The 20,685-nt window shown below is 32.7% G+C and overlaps 3 protein-coding genes across 3 annotated transcripts in view; 2 read left to right on the top strand and 1 right to left on the bottom strand.

The window, feature by feature from the left end:
• LOC130443929 (neuropeptide CCHamide-1 receptor) overlaps nt 1–20,685 on the bottom strand; it is a 123,724-nt gene that overhangs the window by 89,601 nt on the left and 13,438 nt on the right. The window lies entirely within an intron of this gene.
• Nucleotides 159–15,539, top strand: LOC130444390 (uncharacterized). Its single transcript, XM_056779485.1, has 2 exons — nt 159–212; nt 14,796–15,539. The coding sequence occupies exons 1-2, from the start codon at nt 159–161 to the stop codon at nt 15,537–15,539; spliced, it is 798 nt and encodes a 265-aa protein (XP_056635463.1).
• Nucleotides 17,113–19,221, top strand: LOC130444389 (uncharacterized). The gene has a single exon (XM_056779484.1). The coding sequence runs from the start codon at nt 17,113–17,115 to the stop codon at nt 19,219–19,221; it is 2,109 nt and encodes a 702-aa protein (XP_056635462.1).

Genomic DNA, 20,685 nt, shown 5'->3' with positions numbered 1-20,685 from the left:
ACGGCTATTGAACCCAATTAACGTCTATCATATCTACTGAAGTGGATTTGATGTTGACTCACGTCAATTCATGTCATTTGGCTAATGGGAACATCTTTTGGTTAGTTTGATGGATTATTTCAATTGAAGATTAAAAAATAGGAAATGACAAACCTAATATGGAATATCAAGAGAAAAAATTATCTGTTTTTGAATCGTTAACAGCTGATTTGGTTAGTATGTGCTTACAGTTAAAAAAATGAGGGAATGATGATGGTATATAAAATGTAATTTTCCGCATGGTTAACCGATTTTTTATTAGAATTATAATAGACAAAAAATTTGGTATTCATGTTTTTATACCTTAATTGGGTAGTTTACATTATTAAAAATTTTGGAAGATGAGAATTTTGCGTATAAAAAGCATGAGAAGAAAAGTCGTTCTTATTAGTTAAATGACATCCGCCAAATTAGATTAAACAAGGGAGACATACTGTAATCAAAATACGGTGAAATAATAATATCAGAAGTACTCGTCAAGCTTACATAGAAGGTAGAGTTAAATATGTCCACGTGAAAAGGAAAGCGGATGCTAATACCTCGTATAGGTAGGGTTCCGCCATCTTAACACACTATGTGCGGAATCTCGATTGACCAATTATATCATCTAAAAGATTAGAAATTGATTAAGGTTTTGTTTTGAGAGTTAAATTTTTCGAGGTGATTGAGAAATTTCAGCACCTCATTCATGAACGAAATAAAAGACCTATGCGCGATCGAGAAGCTTTAATTTAATATTAAAAACAAGTGAAAAAGTCGTCGCACTCTCCGCGCGAGAAATTAAAGTCCATTTTTTGCTATAAGTAATCGGTAAATGTTAACAAAAATTTATAAAAATTCTGTCCTCATCTCAATTCATGTCATTTGGCTAATAGGATCAAATTTTGGTTAGTTTCATTGATTTTTTCCTAATCATGATCAAAATTTCTTTCGTTTCTCGCGCATCTTCAGCTATACAGGAAAAATCTACTGCTACAGACGGACGAAACGCTCGTAATGGCAATTGTAGTAATGTGCATGTATTGGCTCGGTTAGTTCTAATCTACTAGTAAGGCAGCAGCATCTCTACACTATGAACCAAACGGAATAAAGAAAATATTGTTTTTATCATTTTTTTTTTGAGAAAAAACTTATACTACTATTATAAAATTTAGAATGGTGGAGAAAAAATAGGATATGATCTAAGATACGTAAAGGTCGAAGTGCATGCATGGGAATTGGAGGATGATTAATTTTTTAAATTACAAATATTTTATTCGAATAAAATGTCCAAGATGTGGGATGGCAATGTACAGGATATATATTTGGATTTTTTCCATCGCTGTCTGGAAACTTTTCAGATAATAGTAATTGTCGTTGGTTAATATCTAAATAACTGATTTTCTCAGATGGGCTAAGCAGTTAGTACGAAATTGGATTCTAAAATCGCAGCTTATGAATAAAAAGGTGGTTTATTGCTGTTATCAATAGAAAAACTTCATATGAAACAAAAGTAACAGTTTTATATTGAAAACTATTATTTATGTATCTTAGAAATAAGATAAAGGATCTTATTGAGAATGATTAGTATAGCTCTCATTTATGCTTTAGACGTTGCAATTGTAACGAAAACTTCACCAAAAATTTATTTAAGTAATGATAATATTGTTTTATGGCTTTAAGAAGAAAAAAACAAACAAAAAATCAAATCTTGCTATCCAAATAGAAGGGTAGAATATACAAATTGATCTCCTTTAGTTCTGGACATGAGTATACAATAGAAGTTACGTGCAAATTAATTAGAGTTAAAGGAGAGGTAAGTTTCTAGCTCCACACTCATAACACGGTTAAAAGCTCACCATTTCCTTCGTTATTTAGTGATTAAATTGCTTCCATTTTGATGGATTCTGAAAATTCTGTGAAAAATAAAGCAAAATTTTAATAGTGATGTGTGGCCTAAAACTTACTAAGGAGACAACATGTATAGCAACAAGCATGTATATTCAATTTGCTGACGATATGAGAAAAATATACAGGTTTATAATAGATTGTTGCATAAAAATTTATGTAATCTTTTATTTTGTACTACACACTTTTTGTATTTCACGGTTAATAGACATTAAAAGAGAAATATTCCGCGTTGACTTAGTTATATCGTGTTTGTCGTAGCAATTTGTACTGAAAGAGCAAAATACTAATTGTTAGAAGCAAAAAAAAAGTGAAATAAATTCATTACCACAAAAAAGTTGCAGCATTTTTCGTTATTGAGAGAAAATTATGCCACCACGTAAATCTAATTTAACGAAGTTCACGCATGACATGAAGAAAATAATTGTGCCCAAAAGAGAGAACTAGATAAAAAATATTTGTTGTTTATGAGTGACACGCCATTGCTGTTTGATTATTCTCCAGTAATGCATAGTGGATAAAATATACTTAAACACAATTAAGGAAAAAAGAAAAGTTTATATATTTAACAGTCGTAGTCGTTCCAAAACTCCCGTCAATGTCATGTCGTCGGTAGTGATATAGGTTTGAATATATGAAACGTCAGTTGATTGGTTCAAGATTTACAGGTGAACATTTTGTGGTGTACCAATTATTACTAACTGTGCACTGATCTCCAAGGTTAATTCTTTTCACTAATTCTGTACTACATAAGAAAACTTAATTTTCCTAACAGGCCTTTGCCTTTTCTCGATTGTTGCTATTGTAAATATTCGTGTTACACGCGCAGCTTTCATGACAGGTGGGTAAATAATGTGAATGTTTCATCACTGTTACTATTTTAGAATTAATACGATATCCCACATTATTCAACATTTCTAACATTCCTCCGCGATTATTACTCTCTGTGCCTTTTGGAAATCGTTAAACGTATGTGACATCCAAGAGTAACAGCTTTTCTTACATGAAGATGATCACGTAAAAGTAAATTTAGTGTTGCGGATAATTGCCTTAATGTTTTTTGATCGCACGTCACCATACCCCAGCAGTCAGAGCTACTTAAAGAACGTGGTATCTAAAAATATAATGTTACCAACTCTAACTCCTCTAGATTCGTGGAATCTCGAATTACTGCTAAATTTTTGCTAAGTTAGGTTATTCCATAACACTGTTGAACTTTTATGGATTGTAGTTTTGAACAGAATAATCAGAATATTACCAAAATTCATTTCTTTGTATGGTAGGGGAGCACAAGCGAGGATATCGGGACTGAAGTACTCCTACAGAACACCTCTTCTAAATATGAGCCCCATATATAAACTATAAAAGATGCCATTAGTAAAAAAAATTGATCATCAGAAATTCTCGAGCAAGTCAGATTAAGAAAGGGGAAGTGAATTACATGCTAAAAAGTGTATATAGTTGTGAAAAATACGTCAAGTAATTCATGTCTAAATTTTAGTTTCATTTTGGATAAAAATCCGTTGATAATGCGTTTAATGCGTGCAGCTGTGTGAAGCCTTCATTCTCGTTTCTGCGTTCCTATTCCTCTCTAATAATCTCTCTATCCGACGTCATCTCTACTATGAGTGATATTAACAAAAACTGCTTATTTTGTAATGAAATTCCTTTGCAAAAAACAATTGTATGCTTGTCGAAGAAAAGTACAAAATGATCTGGTTTGTAGGTGCTGAATTGCCGAAAGCGAATAAAGATGTAACTATAAATCAAATGTATCTTTTCGCCAATAATTGAAAGAACAAGTTATTCATGACAAAATATTGTTGAATCTTTTAATGTTTTTCTGTTACAGATACGCAATATGAGGATGATCCAGTCAGAAGAGGAAGATGATTCTACTGATGAAGTTGATGATTAATTATTCAATTAATTTTGAAATATTGAATTTCTTGAGCATCTATATCGAATTATTTTCTTATAAATACAACTATTCTATAGTTTTCCAATTGTATGCTATTTCCTCAGTTTTTTAATTAGTAGAGTTCAATGATTTGAAAAAAGAAAAAAAATACCATATATATTTTACTCGGACGCGTTTGAGTATTTCTAAATGGCAAATTTTTGGCACATGCAATAATATTCTGAAAAGGTAGACCATAACATTTTTTTGTTCTTATTGTCTAAGCTACCAAATGTGAGGCTCGAGTTAATCCCTATTTAGCATCGTGGGCTCCCTTACTAGTAAGTCACCAGATACCTTTAAAAGTAATTCGAATTTCAACAAAGCATCATTTCTCAAATATCCAACAAAACTAAAGAGAAGTTTTGCGACTGAATTTTATTAGATGGAAAAATGGAACATAACATTTCGATAAAAAGTATCAAAAGAATCGTGACAATATGGTGTAATGGAAATATTCTTATTTGCGCTGAAAACAGAAACTAAAAATAAAATAAATAACAAGATCGTGGCACTACAGTGTAGAAAAAATATGTTGAATCCTTTTCAACACACAATATTCTCACCCAAACTTTATCAACACTAGTTTTTCATTCAGATTCATTCGTGTATTAACATTTGGTGACAAAATGTTCTTTCTAGTCTCAATACTTTCCACATTAATAATATATCGTGACATTGCGAAATATAAAGATAACTATATTCCATGCGTTGATGAAATATTTTATATTAAACATAAAGGGAAATATGTGTCTGATGCATGATTTATGCTTCGTTCTGAATAAGAATCTATATATATACAATAAAATCGATAACATGCGATATTCTAGAAGTCCATTAGATGCGTTTTGTATCACCAGAAAATTTATGATCAGAATTTAGAAAATTTGTTTCCACTCACCGTCTCTCAATATGATAGTGAAGATTCTAAGCAAAAAATTTGTGTCAACAACATTTATCTTATTATTTCTATAAAACTAATACAGAGCAAAAGTTGTTAGCGGAAAATAGATAGAGAAAACGAAGATAATTTGCTAAAAGTGTTTATTATTTATTAGGAACAACTCAGAAAACCAGAACTCAGAAGAGAAGAAAAAGATTGAAAAAAGTCGGGAAACTACAAGAAACCCAATTAATATATCGATTTAAAAACAAATATGTTAGTGTACCGTTTATAGTGTAATGGACTATGGTTAATAGTAAGATAATGAATGAAACTAGATGAAAACGTCGCGGAGGTAGTGGTAGTAATGAAAACGTACTTTAAAAATAAGAAGAGGAGGCGAAATGAACAAAGCAGAAAAATGGAGAATAGAGAAAACCTTTGATAAAGTCCAAACACGATGAACTTACAGGGAATTTAGAACTACTTACTTAGATCCAAGCGATATACGATTAATAAAAAATATCTATTACAATCAAACGGCAATATTGCGTGTTGAGGACATGGAAACAGACGAAATCGAACTTCAAAAGGGAGTTCGCCAATGCTGCGTTTTTTTCCACAACCATTTAATCTATGTTCTCAGTTTGTATTTCAGAGAGTGCTGGAGGAGAGACATAAAGGGGTGAACATCGGAGAAACATCAATCAACAACTTAAGATTCGCCGTTGATACTGGTATACTGAGAAGTGAGAGTGAAAATTTTCAAAGCCTATTAGAGAAAATTAACCGAGAATGTGAAAATGTAGGACTCATTATGAATACCGAATAAACTAAATTCAAGGTTATAAGTAAAAACCAGAATATTAATATTATTCTCACACTGAATGGAAGACAAGTAGAATGAATGCAGAGCTATAAGTATATTGGTTCATTCATAATTGATCAAATGGATTCAGATGAAGAAATCAAGATGAGTATTGAAATGGCTCGAAAGGAATTTGTCAAGTAATCTTCAATGTTTGCAAACAGAAATCTAAGCCTTCCAGAATAGGATTCATGGAATGAAAACATCTTACATTAGATACATTTTACGCAATGACAAATAGCTACTTTTACAGAACATAATATACGACAGATTAGAGGGAAAGAACGGCATCGACAGGAAGAAGAAATCCTGGCTCCGTAACATAAGAGAATGGATAAATCTCAGCGTCGAAGAATTGTTTAATGTTGCAAGGGACAGAGACGCATTTAAAATGAGGAGAAGTCGGCATGAGAAGAAGAAGAGAAAACTACAAAACTAAAAGCAGGGATAACGGTAAAACTCAATGAATCCGAAATACAAGAATAGTAGGAACTTAAAAATAGAAGCAAGTAAGTATAAGACGAAAAACAATATAAGCGGAGTAGGCCAAAAAACAACCGAGGACGATGCACAGAAAACAATATCAATTAAACATTGGATAGGAATATTCCCTCAAAAAACTGAGAATATGGGAGGTATATTTTAATTTGGACGTTGTCTATTTGTCATACATCAATAAAGACTATCGACACGACAACAAATTCAAGTAAATTCAGTGAACGTTGACCAAAAAATAAATCACTGAAAAAAGCAAGAAAAGAAATAAACTGAAAATAGGATCCCAACTTAAGGTCAATTAGATTGGAAGAAAAATATTTTCGTTTTCTCTAGAAATAGTGAAGATTTCTATTCATCGAAGAATTATTTTTCATTTCCATTGGAAATAACAGTCAATATGTATAACTTGAGCCTAATTGCAACGAAAGTTTTTATTAAAAAAATTCTACTCATAATTTTAATGAATAGATATGCAGTCTTTAATATATATAGATCGTTATGAAATATTACAACAGTTTTTCCAATCTGAACAATGATGAGAAAATCATTATGTTGCAATTCAATTCTAAAATAGGAATCATTTCGGATTCAAGAAAATTGATTGGAAACTACATACTAAATTTAGTTTTGGAGAAGTAGAACAAAGAATGATAGAACATGGAAAGAAATTGGGAGAGCCAGAATTGAAAGAAGAAAAATGATTCAAAAGGAATGACAAGATGATAGGAGTATAATGAGGGTTAGAATGTGATTTAGGAGCTCCTCCAATTACTTAAAAGTCAATAACAATTATAGCAGAATCCAAAGTACTTACTTTCAAATATTCATATATCTGTATAAAAAGAACAGCATTTTGATTCTCCCACCTTTACTCTACGTCTTCCAGTGATATAGCTTGTTCTCATTCTTGTCTTTAATTAAGGATAAAAAGAATATCACAGTGAAACCCACTGTCAATAATACTTATACTATGGTATTTATAAAATGATCGATGTTGATGTAAAACTCGCTTCTTTCTATATTAGATACTTACTTCATTGTAGTCATAACACTCGAAAGTTTCATTTTCGGATATCCTTTGCTTTTTTGTTTGGGATTATTTTGAAAGAACCGTATATCAATATCTCCAATAAGTCGCGTTATGTTATGTTAGCAAATCCGTAACTTGATTTGATGGGTTTCTCCAGTCTGGATGAATTTTATAAAATCATCCACATCCTCCACTTATCTTTCATTACTTTTTTTTATATTTATGAAATAATACATTAAAATTTCTTCTTTGTGCTTTTAGCTAAATTTAACAATGTAATAAATTATCCATATTTTTCCAATCTTATTAAAAACAACACATCCGGGTCTTTATATGTAAACTAGTGAAATTTTAGAACTCTTCTCAAAGGTACTGAAATAACTTATTCAATGGTAATAATATTGTTCATTTTTATAGAAGTTTTGATGGATTATTTCAGTAAACAGTCAAATTCAAATTCAAATTGTATGTTCTCTATTTAATAAAGAAACAGTAATATTAATTCTTAATATTCACTAAATATTAATTCAGCAGAGCTCACTTCACGGAGAGGTTTCTCTATTATCCATTTTTGAGTTTATTAGTGATGCAAAACTGAGTTTTTGTAGTGATATCAATTTTCATATGTTTCATGAAAATTATGCAGTGACCCAAAAAAGTGAATGTTTAGGAAGGGATCCAGGGAAACCACATCTTAGTTTTTTAAAATACTAACTAAATTCATTAATTAATTTGGAAATAACAATTTAACTAGTTGCGGCACTTCTGAATTGTCAATAAGGAAGTCATTTCCTTCCTCTTTCTTGCTTTCGTTTTCCAGTCCTGAATTCCTCTCTCTCTTACCTCTGCGTACTATCCTTTCCTTGGTCTTCCTTTTATTATTGTTCCCTCATATTCTATGTTCATCATTTTTTTGTTGCCCTAAAATATGGCATTCTCTTTATATGACCCAACTACTCTATTCTTTTGATTAGTTCTGCTTCTCCAAATAGATTCCTTATTTCATTATTTTTTCTCCTCAGTCATAAATCTCTTACCTTTTTACTTCCTAGTATCATTCTAAGTATTTTTCTTTCCCATATATCTAGCTTCTCTTTCTCTGCTTTGTTAAGAATCCAGGTTTCCTCTCTGTAGCTTACTGTTTGTCTTATTTTTTTTTTATAGATTTATCTTCGCCTTGCTGGAGATTATTTGGAATCTTATTTTCGCATTCGACGCTTCCAGATTTTCTCCCTCTTCACCGTCGTCCTTGATAACCACACCAGTTTTTGTAGATATGTGGCGGAAAATGAGTATATGAGATAAATATATCACACGAAATTAAGAAAAGACCAGAGCTTCAAATACTTGGAAACTGGAAACAGATAAATTAGCTCTACATCTAACTCTGTTTATATGAGACGTAAAAGAAAAATGAATATTGTAATAATATTTTTCTGGAGAAAAATTATGATTCAAAGATTCATATTGATTACATTAACCTTATTTTTTACTAAAAATAAAGGGCTGAAAGTAGGATGTAAGAATGAAGTAATCGCTCACGTTAATTCACATTTTCTCATCGCCGTTGGCTCACAAATGGAAAACGGCTTTGTGTTTCCGGAAATAAATTCTCTCTAGAGTAGATAATAATGAGAAAAAAATCTCTAACTTTGCTGTTGATGATAAAATTCGGTAGAAAACAGTTGAATTATCATTTAAATTACAATGTTTTCGAGAAGAATGTATTGAGGGAAATGAAAAATGGAATGCTGTTGATGGGTTTTCATGAAAGTGTGAATGAGTATTTATAGAAGGACTTCATTTCAACTTTATAGATTCTTAATAGGAAAAAATAGATTGTTGGCTACTTAGTAATTATTCATTGCCCTATAACTAGTCACTAGTCATTATGATTGCGCAGTTATCATCTATTCTATGAGAGTTTTAGTACTATTCATACTTCGTTCGTAGAAATTTCAAAAAATTTCGAATGGTTATGGGAACGTTTAAGAGTCTCAGTGTGAAGTTCAACAAACCTTGATTTCTGTTAGACTGGAATCCTATCGTGATAAAAATTGAAAGTCCCCCAAGCTACAATAAAAAGAAATATAAACGGAAACAACGGAATATTTTCTTCTTATTTTCAATTGAGTTGGAAGTGAGTAAATTTGGAGAGATACATAATTCCATTCCGAGTGATATGGGAGATGGAATACAAAAATGTAAACATATTTTCCTCTACCTCTGCTTTCCTTCCAAATAATCAAACTAAAGTCAGTTCATTCTCAATACGCAATATTGAGGAGTTTCTGAAATATAATTATATCTAGAGAGAGATTTCATAAGTTGTTGTATGTTTCGACCCAACCTTCTTTCAGCAAGTCATCACTCTGATGGAAATTAGTTTAGATGAGAATATCGAAGTTTCGAATAATTTCAAAATGATAAAATGTTTTATAGTGGTTCGAAAAGAACGACGTTTGTAGTAGTTGCAAAAATAGTTACGATTATTTTACCATTGAAGTTGATTTATATAATTTATACAATATACATATTCACATATACTATACAACAAAAGGACATAAGTTGTTTTTATTTTATTATCTTTATTATAGAAGTCAAACTTCAACACGTTCCATCCTAAAGAAAACCCATAGAACAGAATTTATTTTATCAACTGATGTCAACTTTGTTCCAATGTATTATCATCAGACTGAAGCCTAATCTGAATAATTATTAGAAGTATATCCTGTGAAGTAAGCAGAATGTATTGTAGTGATTTCTTATGACCACTCACAACATTCAACATCATATTAAACAAGTAACAAAAATTGGAGGAAAAATTTTTATCAGAAAAATTTCGATGGGAACTAATAAATATGTATGTACGAGTATATAGACTGTTTGCACAATATCTCAATTCTTAAGCACAATTCGACAAGTTGAGAGCATGCTCGATTAGTGAGCAAACAAAAATTTTAACGTAGTATTCACCCTTCTTATTTATATCCAGGAAATAGGAAAGTTCCAAATCATACATTACAATAATTGTTCGATATTGTTCAATTTTCAATCATAATTATTTCTTGAGAAAAAAGTTATCTATGAACATTATAGATACAATAGGAGTTTGTGATTTGGAATGAATTCAATAGTTCCACTATCAATTTTACCGGAAAACGCTCGGCGTTACAAACAAACAAAATGTGAACAAGGAGTTTTCTTTGATTTTGTTGAATGGCAATATGTTCAATACTTCTCATTTACGTGAACTCTAAACAATGGAAATTTCACATTGAATTTGTAGGTAGAGCAAGAACAGAAACTAGAGTTACGAATTTATTGATAGAAAAATATAGCTACGTGCCATACTTTCCGTAATAACCTCTGAGTAAAATAGGAAGATGATCCAGAAAAAATATGCTAGCTTCTATTAGTAAAGATGTCAGAATAAATGTATAAACAATATTTTCAAGAAAATCCTGATATCTATAACACCTATAAAGGAAAATACCATGTGCAAAAACTCAGACTTAGCACAAAGATGTAGAGCTCTGGTGAAAGCTTGTTCCCAGTTTTGGTAAAAGTCTGAAGTAATAACAATGGATAAGATTCGGCTGACAAAACTAGATCATGCTTAATTAGCAAAGCTGATCCTCGTTTCACTACAATTTCTAGTTCTGGAGTTCAGAATGACCTGACACATATCAAAAATAAGTATAGCTGGACATCAAGTATCGGGTACGAAAAAACAGGTAGGTAGTATAAAACCGAACGGCCTAAGTTTGGAGTCCATTAAATGCCATGATTGGGTTGACCACTCTTGGCGCAAGCTTGAGTATCCAATAAAAAACCAAAGATAGATTATTCAGTCTTGGCCCAAGCTTGGTTAATAATTGGTATGGCAATCAGTCTAGTCCCAAACATGGTTTGAATAGACTTCACACTTTCTTGGAATATATCGAATGAAAAAGATAAAAGTTTTTTGTTTTTGATTGTTATTTTGTTTAATGAAATCAATATTTATATTTAAACCAATATCCAAACTCACGATATATTGCATACTTAATAACATCTCTGACTAAAAATTAATCAGCCATCCTCTGAATTAATTAACTAATTGTGGCAGGTGGAGAAATTATAGCACGTTCTGAAAACAGAAACTAATTATTCACTCCCTTGATTTCGAACATCTCGTTTATTTTATAATCTTTAATTAAGGGTTCCTCAACCAACTTTGTAACTTCAATCAGCGATTGCTCAAGATGTATAGCAAAATTCATTCTTATAAATGAACAGTGATTTTTGAATGAAATATTTACTTCGACTACTTATCAAGCTTCAAATTTTTCCTAATCATAAAAAATAATGTAATTTCGAATAATAAAACTGCCAAAGAGTTTTTTAAAATATCAACGTTTCCATCTTTTATTTGCTAAAAAGACTAAAAATATTTGGAACATAATAACTCAAACCTCGAAGAAGACATTTTGAATCTTCAACCCGTAATACCATTAGAAATTACAAAAGAGGAAAGACAATAAATTCAACAATGACAAAAAATAGTTCTTTATTATATTACTTAAATAAATTTCTTAGCAACAAAATAGTGAGAATAGGGATAAGAGAAAATATTGATAATATAAGAACCGCATTATCATAGGTATAAAATGGAAAGAGGACAGTATCCTGACCGCATCGTCAAATGAGTATAGTGAAATTTCCAAAATTGCGGGAGGCTCTGTCAACCAATTCTACAAAAAATGAAAAAGACACCTTCAATTTTAACATATGTGAGGCCATGCTCACATCAAATGTATCATCAAACAATTACAAGTTTCTTTGATATATGAAGAAGAAAAATGATCACTTTTCTTTACGCAAATAGATAAATGTTATATAAAAACAGTATCGGAAATTCAAAAACATCAGATGTTTCCTCACCTCCAAAGCGTAAAGTAAGGCTATGTGTTTTGAAGCGGATTTATTGTATTTTAAATATTCCAATCAGACACAAAAAGTTATGCAAGAGTTAAATGGAAATTCAGCTGCGTTGAAAAGTGAATCGAATTTTTTCGTTTCAAAAATTAAGCCAAAACTCAAGTTTTGAAAACAATAATTACAATTACAGTCATGAAATGCGCGATTTAATTTGATAGGAAATTAAATTTAAAGCTTCCTTTAAATTTATTATGAAACCGACCGTGATTGGGGTATTTTCATCAGAAATTGATATTTCATCTACTGTCAACATCACCAGATTAGGTTGGTCGACGTAGGACTTAGTTTTTCTGTCAAGCTGCCTGTAATTGTAATTTTATTTAATTGTACCTAACAATAACATGTGAATGGGTATAAATATTACGTAAATTGATAAAAAGACTTCGCTTATGGATTTGTTTTCGTTTCATATTTGGCTTATACATATTTACAGATCATAAAAATAAGATAGAAATAGTAATTAAATCAACGTGTTTTAGTATCTCTTTGAAATTTTGTGAGCGTTGCCACATATCGAGGTAGACTGTTTTCTCTTTGCCACTATATACTAAAATATATATAGGGTCTTCCTCGATTTTTTCTTTTCTGCGGTTAATATATCAATACTTTCTTCGGCCTATTCTGATGCATTCTCATCACATGCCAACACAGTTGCTTAGACTGTATTCTCTCTGAAGTCGTGTATACTCGACCTGTCCTTCGTCGTATATCTTTATTTCGTATACGTTTTTTTTCTGGATATCTTGCACGATCTTCTCAAGTAATTTTTTTCCACATCCTATTTTCTGATGTATATCCGTCAGTTGCCAGCACTCGCATCCGTACGTTAAAATGGGCTCCACTATGACTTTGTATATTGTCATTTTTAGGTTAGGTTCAAACAAAGCAATAAGTTCAGAATTTGTGTAGCTTTTTTCCTCTGTTTCTTATATCTATGTATTAAAATTTATTGAAATAACTACAAAATGCATTTTATAATTTCTCTCTCGTCACAGGTTTTGTCTATATACAAGGTATCCCACGACGAGTTAAAACTATCTATACATGGCAAAATACTTATACGTGCTATATGACCGACTTTCCATTCTACCGGAAGTCGACTGTTATTTTAAATGTAACACCCTATATATTAATACATTTTGGAAATTTGCGTAAAATTTAAGTATACTTTTGTATAAAAACTTCTTTCGAAAAATGCATACTTTTTGAGTTATTAATTTCTTTTGTAATATATTTTACTATTGCATACTCTTATAAATTATTTTTTTACGAGGATACCCTTAAAGATATGAAAATGTTTTCTGATAGGTTGCTTTAAGCAAGGTCAGACGTATTTGAATCTATGTTGGAAAATTTTTCATTTTATACAGTGTGCGTATAAAAAGTGCTCAAATTTTATCTTCATAAATATCAAATTTTTCTATTTTCTTAAATACAACCACCCGGTTTTATCTACGTTACCGTTATCCAGATATTAAACGTTTTCTGTAAATTTTTAAAGATTCAGGTATGGTCTAAATTTTATTTTGATCCGTTGATACAAGCACTAAGAAATAAAAAAGTGTTTTCCTTTATCTTGTTAAGGTCTGTGAAAAAAATCGAATCAAATTACAATTACTTATTATATTCCAACTTTTAGTCGTTTCCGAGATATTCGAGGTTTTAAATATTATTGCATTCTCATTCGGGTAGCCGACGAGTGCACACGCATATTGTTCTATCTGGATAAATATTGTTATCTTCGTGCTAATTTCATATTAACGTTTTTATTCTACTGAAATCTATTAAAAACCAAATATCAACATGTGATCATTAAAATTCAATTTGCGACCGTTTATTTATTTTATTTTGTGAAACTATTGACTGCAAATAAAACAAGAAATCCACCAGTGTCGTAGGAGTGCAAAAGGTAACTGTTATTTTCCTACTATTTATTCCACAGGGTCCTTCTCGGACGCCTATTCCTTTCTGAACCTGAAACTTGTAGCTTTGGTATCCAGAGCTACTAGCAAAAATGACTACATTGAATAAAATAACCCAATCATCTTTATCTTATCTAAACTCATCTCATGGTCCAAAATCATATGTTGATGCAACGTTAACAAAGCCTCCTCCCCTCACTTTTCCTAAACGCGAGCAAGCAATTATTATGCATTCTATCCCCAACACCGTTTTATTCGAATACATAAAATCTATAGGAGATATCGTTTCCCCAAAAAACATTACATTCGCATCAAGAATTTCTAACAACCGTATTTGCATATATCTCTCCTCAATAGCAATTTTAGATGATCTTCTCAAAAGTCACCAGAACATTTGCATCAACTCTACAATAATTCCTATTCGAAGACTAATTTCACCAGCTAAACGCATTTTAATATCGAATGTATCCCCTACTATCCCACACTCTGTTATCGAAAATGCTCTCAAGGACATCGGACTGCAAATAGCTTCTCCTGTTTCATTTGTGAAATGTGGCGCCCAAGGAGATGAATATGCTCATATCATGAGTTTCCGTAGAATTACTTACGTCATCCCTGAAAATGATAACTTTAGCATAGAAACCTCGATTCTGATTACTCACGATGGTACCCCGTATCGTATATTTGTCTCTACTGATAAATTGGTGTGATTTCTCTGTAAACAGAGTGGACATACTGCTGACTCTTGCACCAATCCCACACCATCTGAACCTCAAAATGACATATCCTGCCACTCTCCTTCACTACCACAATTACCAGCTTCTACTTCACTCAGCGGTACCTCTTCTTCCCCCCTGTTATCTTCTGAACCTCTGTCGAATAACTTATCAATATCTGATCAAACTAATGCTGAATCACCATCTAACCCTACACTTCCTCACTCATCTCATGGCCAAAAAAGAGCTATATCCTCTGACAGTAATGTTGACACCCCCAGCCAGCTATCCCCCACAGAATCTCCATTACCAACAGACAACCAAATGCCCCCCCCCCCATCATATAAAACATCACACAACACAACTAAGCCTTGTAAGAAAAAACCTAAAACGCTAGTCACCGAAAATCCTAAACTCACTCTCAATTCTCAAATCTCTATTCAGAACCTTTATAAGAACAATCCGTCCAATCTCACGCTCTCTGAAATCCAGTTAACGGCATTTTTAGAAAACTCGCACGGTAGTTCTGATCCTCTCAACGATGCTTTAGAATTTACTACTAATATCCAAGGACTGTTAAATGATTTATCACTTCTTTATGCCGAAACAAAAGAGCGATCTCTGAAAAACCGTCTCACTCGACTCCAGAAAAAACTTAAGAGACAACTTAATCCTGAGGATCTATCTGATAACAAAAGCGTTTCTTCGGATAATCAAACAGATGATGAACACCCTAAACTATTAACTCCCTAAGTCCCCATTCAAAATTATTCAATGGAATTGTGATGGGTTTTTTCCTCGCCTGGAAAGAATCCAACAATTAATATCAGATATGCGCCCTGAAATCTTGTGTTTACAAGAAACCAACTCTAAAATAGATAAACTCCCTAAATTAAAAAACTATGAAGGATATCATTATGTTCGCACCAACTGCGCGAGAGCTAGCGGTGGCACCTCTATTTTCATTTCTAGTGAACTATTTTCCTCCCCTCTCCAAATCGCTACAGATCTTGAGGCTATTGCAGTTTCCACCTGGTGCCCAAATCATCTTACTATTTGCAACTTATATATTCCTCCTAATTACCCTTTAAAAGAAATAGAACTTTTCAACCTAATCTCTCAACTCCCCCAACCATACATTCTTGTAGGTGACTTTAACGCCCATAATACAATGTGGGGATCCAATATTACCATGGAAAAGGGAAAAACCATCGAAAACGTGATCAATTGTACTGGCTCATGCTTGCTAAATACTGGATCAAATACACACTTGAATTTCTCATCTGGCACCTTCTCATGTATTGATCTTAGCTTTAGTGACCCCAAACTTGCCCCTTCACTAAATTGGCATACCGCTAATGATCTATATGATAGCAATCATTATCCTATTATCATATCCTCCAGTATCCCTAACCAAAGTGATACTTTATCCAGAAGGTATTGGCGCTTAAACTCTGCCGACTGGACTAGTTATACGTCTCAAACGAAGTCCAACCTATCGGAATTATCTCTCACAGATGATATAAACAATAACATACTGAGGATTACAGATGCTATACTTTCAGCTGCTCATCAGCACATTGGTAAAAATAATATCTGTCCTAAACAAAAAACTGTCCCTTGGTGGAACTCCAGATGTGAAAGTGCTATAAAACAACAAAAAATAGCACTTAATTTTTATCGTAGTCATAAAACACAAGAGAACCTTATCAATCTGAAGAGAACCAGAGCCAAGGCTAGATATATTATAAAGCAAAATAAAAAATGTTCCTGGAGAAACTATGTGTCTTCCATAAATGTTAATACAAGTCCCACCCAACTTTGGAATAAAATAAGACAAATTCAAGGTAACAATTCCAATTTAAAAATTCCGACTCTCTTATATAACAATAAAATAGTGAGTGAAAATGAAGAAATCAGCAACATTCTGGCCAAAACCTTTGAATCAAAATTTAAATGTAAAGTTAACATCACACCACCCTCTATAGACAAAACTACCTACCCATGCTCTACGACTATAACGCAAGATATCACCTCTCTTAACTGCGCATTCTCCTTCTTAGAGCTTACCTCAGCCCTCAGTAGCTGCAAAAATACTGCCTCCGGTCCCGATGACATCCCGTACATATTTCTTAAAAAACTCTCCAATACAGGTTTACGCAAGCTTCTAGAAATTTACAATTTTATATGGATCACCAATCAATTCCCTAGCCAATGGCGTACTTCTACGATAATTCCTATTAAAAAGCCTGAGCAAAATGTTACCTCCCCGAACTCTTTCCGGCCCATATCACTTACTTGTACCATGTGCAAATTATTAGAAAAGATGGTTAATAAGCGGCTTCTATGGTTCCTCGATAAACATAATTTATTCTCAAAAGAACAGTCGGGATTCCGAAAACATAGATCGACCCAAGACAATCTGGTTCTTCTCCAATCCCATATTTCTGTTGCCCTTAATAAAAAACAAGAGGTCATTGCAGCTATATTTGATATCGACGGTGCTTTTGATTCTGTCAGTAGACAGTCAATTCTAAATAAACTAACTTCACTAAATATCTCCGGACATATATTTCATTTTATTCGGAATTTCTTAACTTCAAGGACATTCAAAGTCTTTGCTAATGGAATTTTCTCGTCAACCTGTGCCCAGACTGATGGTGTTCCCCAAGGATCGGTTATAAGCCCCACTTTATTCAATCTAGCAATAAACGATATTTGCTCTGATCTCCTGCCTCCCATCAAGTATGCTTTATATGCAGACGACTTGTTTATTTACTGTCCTGGCACGTCTACTCCTACTACAACTAATCTAATTCAGTCAGCAGTAAACACCCTAAGTAAAAATATAACTCGCTTAGGATTAACTTTTTCACAAACAAAATCCAGAATTATTAAATTTAGTAGACGACCATCTACATTATCTCCTACTATCCTCATTAACAATGACCGCCTTCCTGTTGTTGATCACTGTAAAATACTTGGTCTAACATTCGACTCTCGGCTCACCTGGAAACAACATATTCGAGAAATCAAAGGCGAATGCGACAAAAGATTAAACCTTATTAAAATCCTTTCGCATTACCACTGGGGAGCAGACGAAAACTCCCTTATCAAAATTTATAGGGCCATCATTCGCTCGAAATTAGATTATGGCTGTCACATATATATCTCGGCCACAAAATCTGATCTCGATCTCCTGAACTCGGTGCATAATACAGCTTTACGCCTCTGTTTAGGTGCTTTTCGATCTAGTCCTGCAGAAAGCATTTACTGCGAAGCTAATGAGCCCCCTCTTTGGATCAGACGGCAGCAAATTCTGCTTTCTTATGCAGCCTCCGTATCGGCTAACCCCCTCAATCCTGTCTACTCGCTTTTCACATCAAATTCTAACACGTTACACAACTCCTCAGCCTTGCCATTATTAAAACCTATCCCTTTAATTTTATCCCAGCTGCTTGACGGCGTCAACCTCAAACAAACTAGCCCCCTTCCTATCCCCTCTACTCCCCCATGGACTATCAACATTCCTAAATTCAACACATCCCTTATGAGATACAATAAGCATGCAACACCCAAACAATTAATTATAAATGATTTTAATGACATAATAATGAATAACCACCTTGATTTAGTGTTATACACAGATGCATCCAAAAATGAAACAGGAGTAGGCTGCTCTGTTACAACGTCACAAATTGCAATAAAATCTTCCCTTATCCCATCAACCTGTAACGTTCACACAGGTGAACTATTCAGCATTCTACAGGCCATCAATTCAATCTCTCCACCTTATAAGCTCGTCGCCATATGTACAGACTCACTTGCCTCTATTTTATCCATCCAAAATATATTTACCGAACATCCTATTGTCCAATCAATACATGACTCCTACCAGCTTATCTCATCCCAAGGAATAGCAGTTACTTTAATTTGGATACCTTCCCACATTGGTATCGAAGGCAACGAACTAGCAGACAAACAGGCAAAAATTGCAGCTACATATACCGTCACCGACAATGTAATTATTGGAAAGGATTTAAAATCACAGTTCAAAAGAAAATCCAGAGTTACATGGCAGCAGCATTGGGACACTATTAACACATCCCTACGTCAAATACAGCGTTCAATTGGTAACCAACCTATTATCTTCGCTGGTCTCTCAAGGCAAGACTTAACTGCGATTAGAAGAGTAAGAATTGGCCATTCAAGACTTACTCATGGATATCTTATGACTACTACTGCCAGACCATTTTGCTCCAGCTACAACTCGTACCTAACCATGAAGCATATTTTGACCGAGTGTCGCAAATATACCGTCGAAAGACAACAGTTTCGGCTTAGCCAGAACTACAATGAAGTCCTTAACAACTCGGAACAAATTACCTCTCTACTTCAGTTTCTCAAAGATGTACAGCTGTACCACCAACTATAGAACAATTGTGTTACTGTGTATTCATATTGTATACTTGTATCAATGAACCATTTCATATTTAATGTATTATAACCGCTCCCGTGCAAGTGGCCATAGTAGCCGAGCACGTTAATTTTAAATAAAAAAAAAAAATATTATTGTTTTTTTAACAAGTTTTAATTTTTCATATATACTTTTAGTAGGCTTTGTAATAAATGACACTTATTTAACTGTTATTAGTCAATTGCTGATACTTTCGAAAACTGTCAAAATGGTTCGTTCTCATTTTAATAACGAAGATTATGTGAATATTTTAGTTGAAAGGATCGTATCCGAAAGCTTAAACATAGAAATTTTCGTAATTTTACTGTAAGTATTCTGCCATAAACAGATAGTTTTATCTCGTCTTGGAACACCCTGTATACAAAAAGCAAATCTTATATTAAACCTTATCAATTTTTTTCATAAAAAAATCGTGTAATCCATTTTTTACGCAATGTTTCCTCGTAGCAGATGATTATTCGAAATCTTTCCCGGTTAGTATTTCCCAATTTTTCATCAATCATACTCTTCGCATTCTACGATGCCGCTTTAGCTCGACTTTGTTTTTATAATTATTTTCTCTGATAAATTCCCAATTATGGTCAAACAAGAACACCCTCTGATTATATTTGTATCATTTTTTAGATTAATCGCTTGAACCGTGGCACTGAATAATTTTAAAAATCTGTAATGTTATTAATGAAAATTTTTTGATACTGACTTTAATTAAAATATTTGAATAAACTTCGTAGAAAAAAACATTAATCAATACTTTTGCTCAATTATTTTCTCACAACATATCCTACTAAAATTGTATATAGTTATGACACATAGTTAATGCGAGAGTGACGTTTACAAACATAAACAGATTAAATTCAACAAAAGCGGTCGTTGTAACTAAATTGCTGGAAATTATTTCTTATTATGAGGGTATGAAACTATTTGAAACTCGTTTATTTCTGGCCAAGTTGTGTTAGAATAATACCTCGCTGCAATGCTGTATGAAGATGAGGAAACACAAGCGGGATCAGATCATTAAAGAGATTAATGGTATAACTAATAGATGATATAAATATATCCAGTTTTATCCAACCCTCTCTTTCAGGACCCTGCAACAAATATGAATTTGAATTTTTTCATTTGTGTGATTATGATACTCAGTGGACTCAGTTTTCAGTAATTTTGGCACTCTGTTGAATCGAATAAGTATCCGTTATTATATTTTTCATTCATTGTGCTTAAGAAACAAGGTGGACTAGTTCCATTGTTTAGGCATAGTTTGTTAAGCTTTCAGATTATTTTAAGACTTTCAAAGTTAATCAATTATCATTCTCAGGTTTGATATTACTACAATACTCTCAGAAATAACAAACGAACGTTTCTTGATTCTAATCTAATTCTATTACTATTTATATTGAGTATTGATTTGTGTAGGAGTCCTGC

This window comes from Diorhabda sublineata, chromosome 5 (genome assembly GCF_026230105.1).
Source record: "Diorhabda sublineata isolate icDioSubl1.1 chromosome 5, icDioSubl1.1, whole genome shotgun sequence".
NCBI classification, from domain to species: Eukaryota; Metazoa; Arthropoda; class Insecta; order Coleoptera; family Chrysomelidae; genus Diorhabda; species Diorhabda sublineata.
The sequence above is the reverse complement of the archived record's forward strand: the minus strand, read 5'-3'. Positions and strand labels throughout refer to the sequence as shown.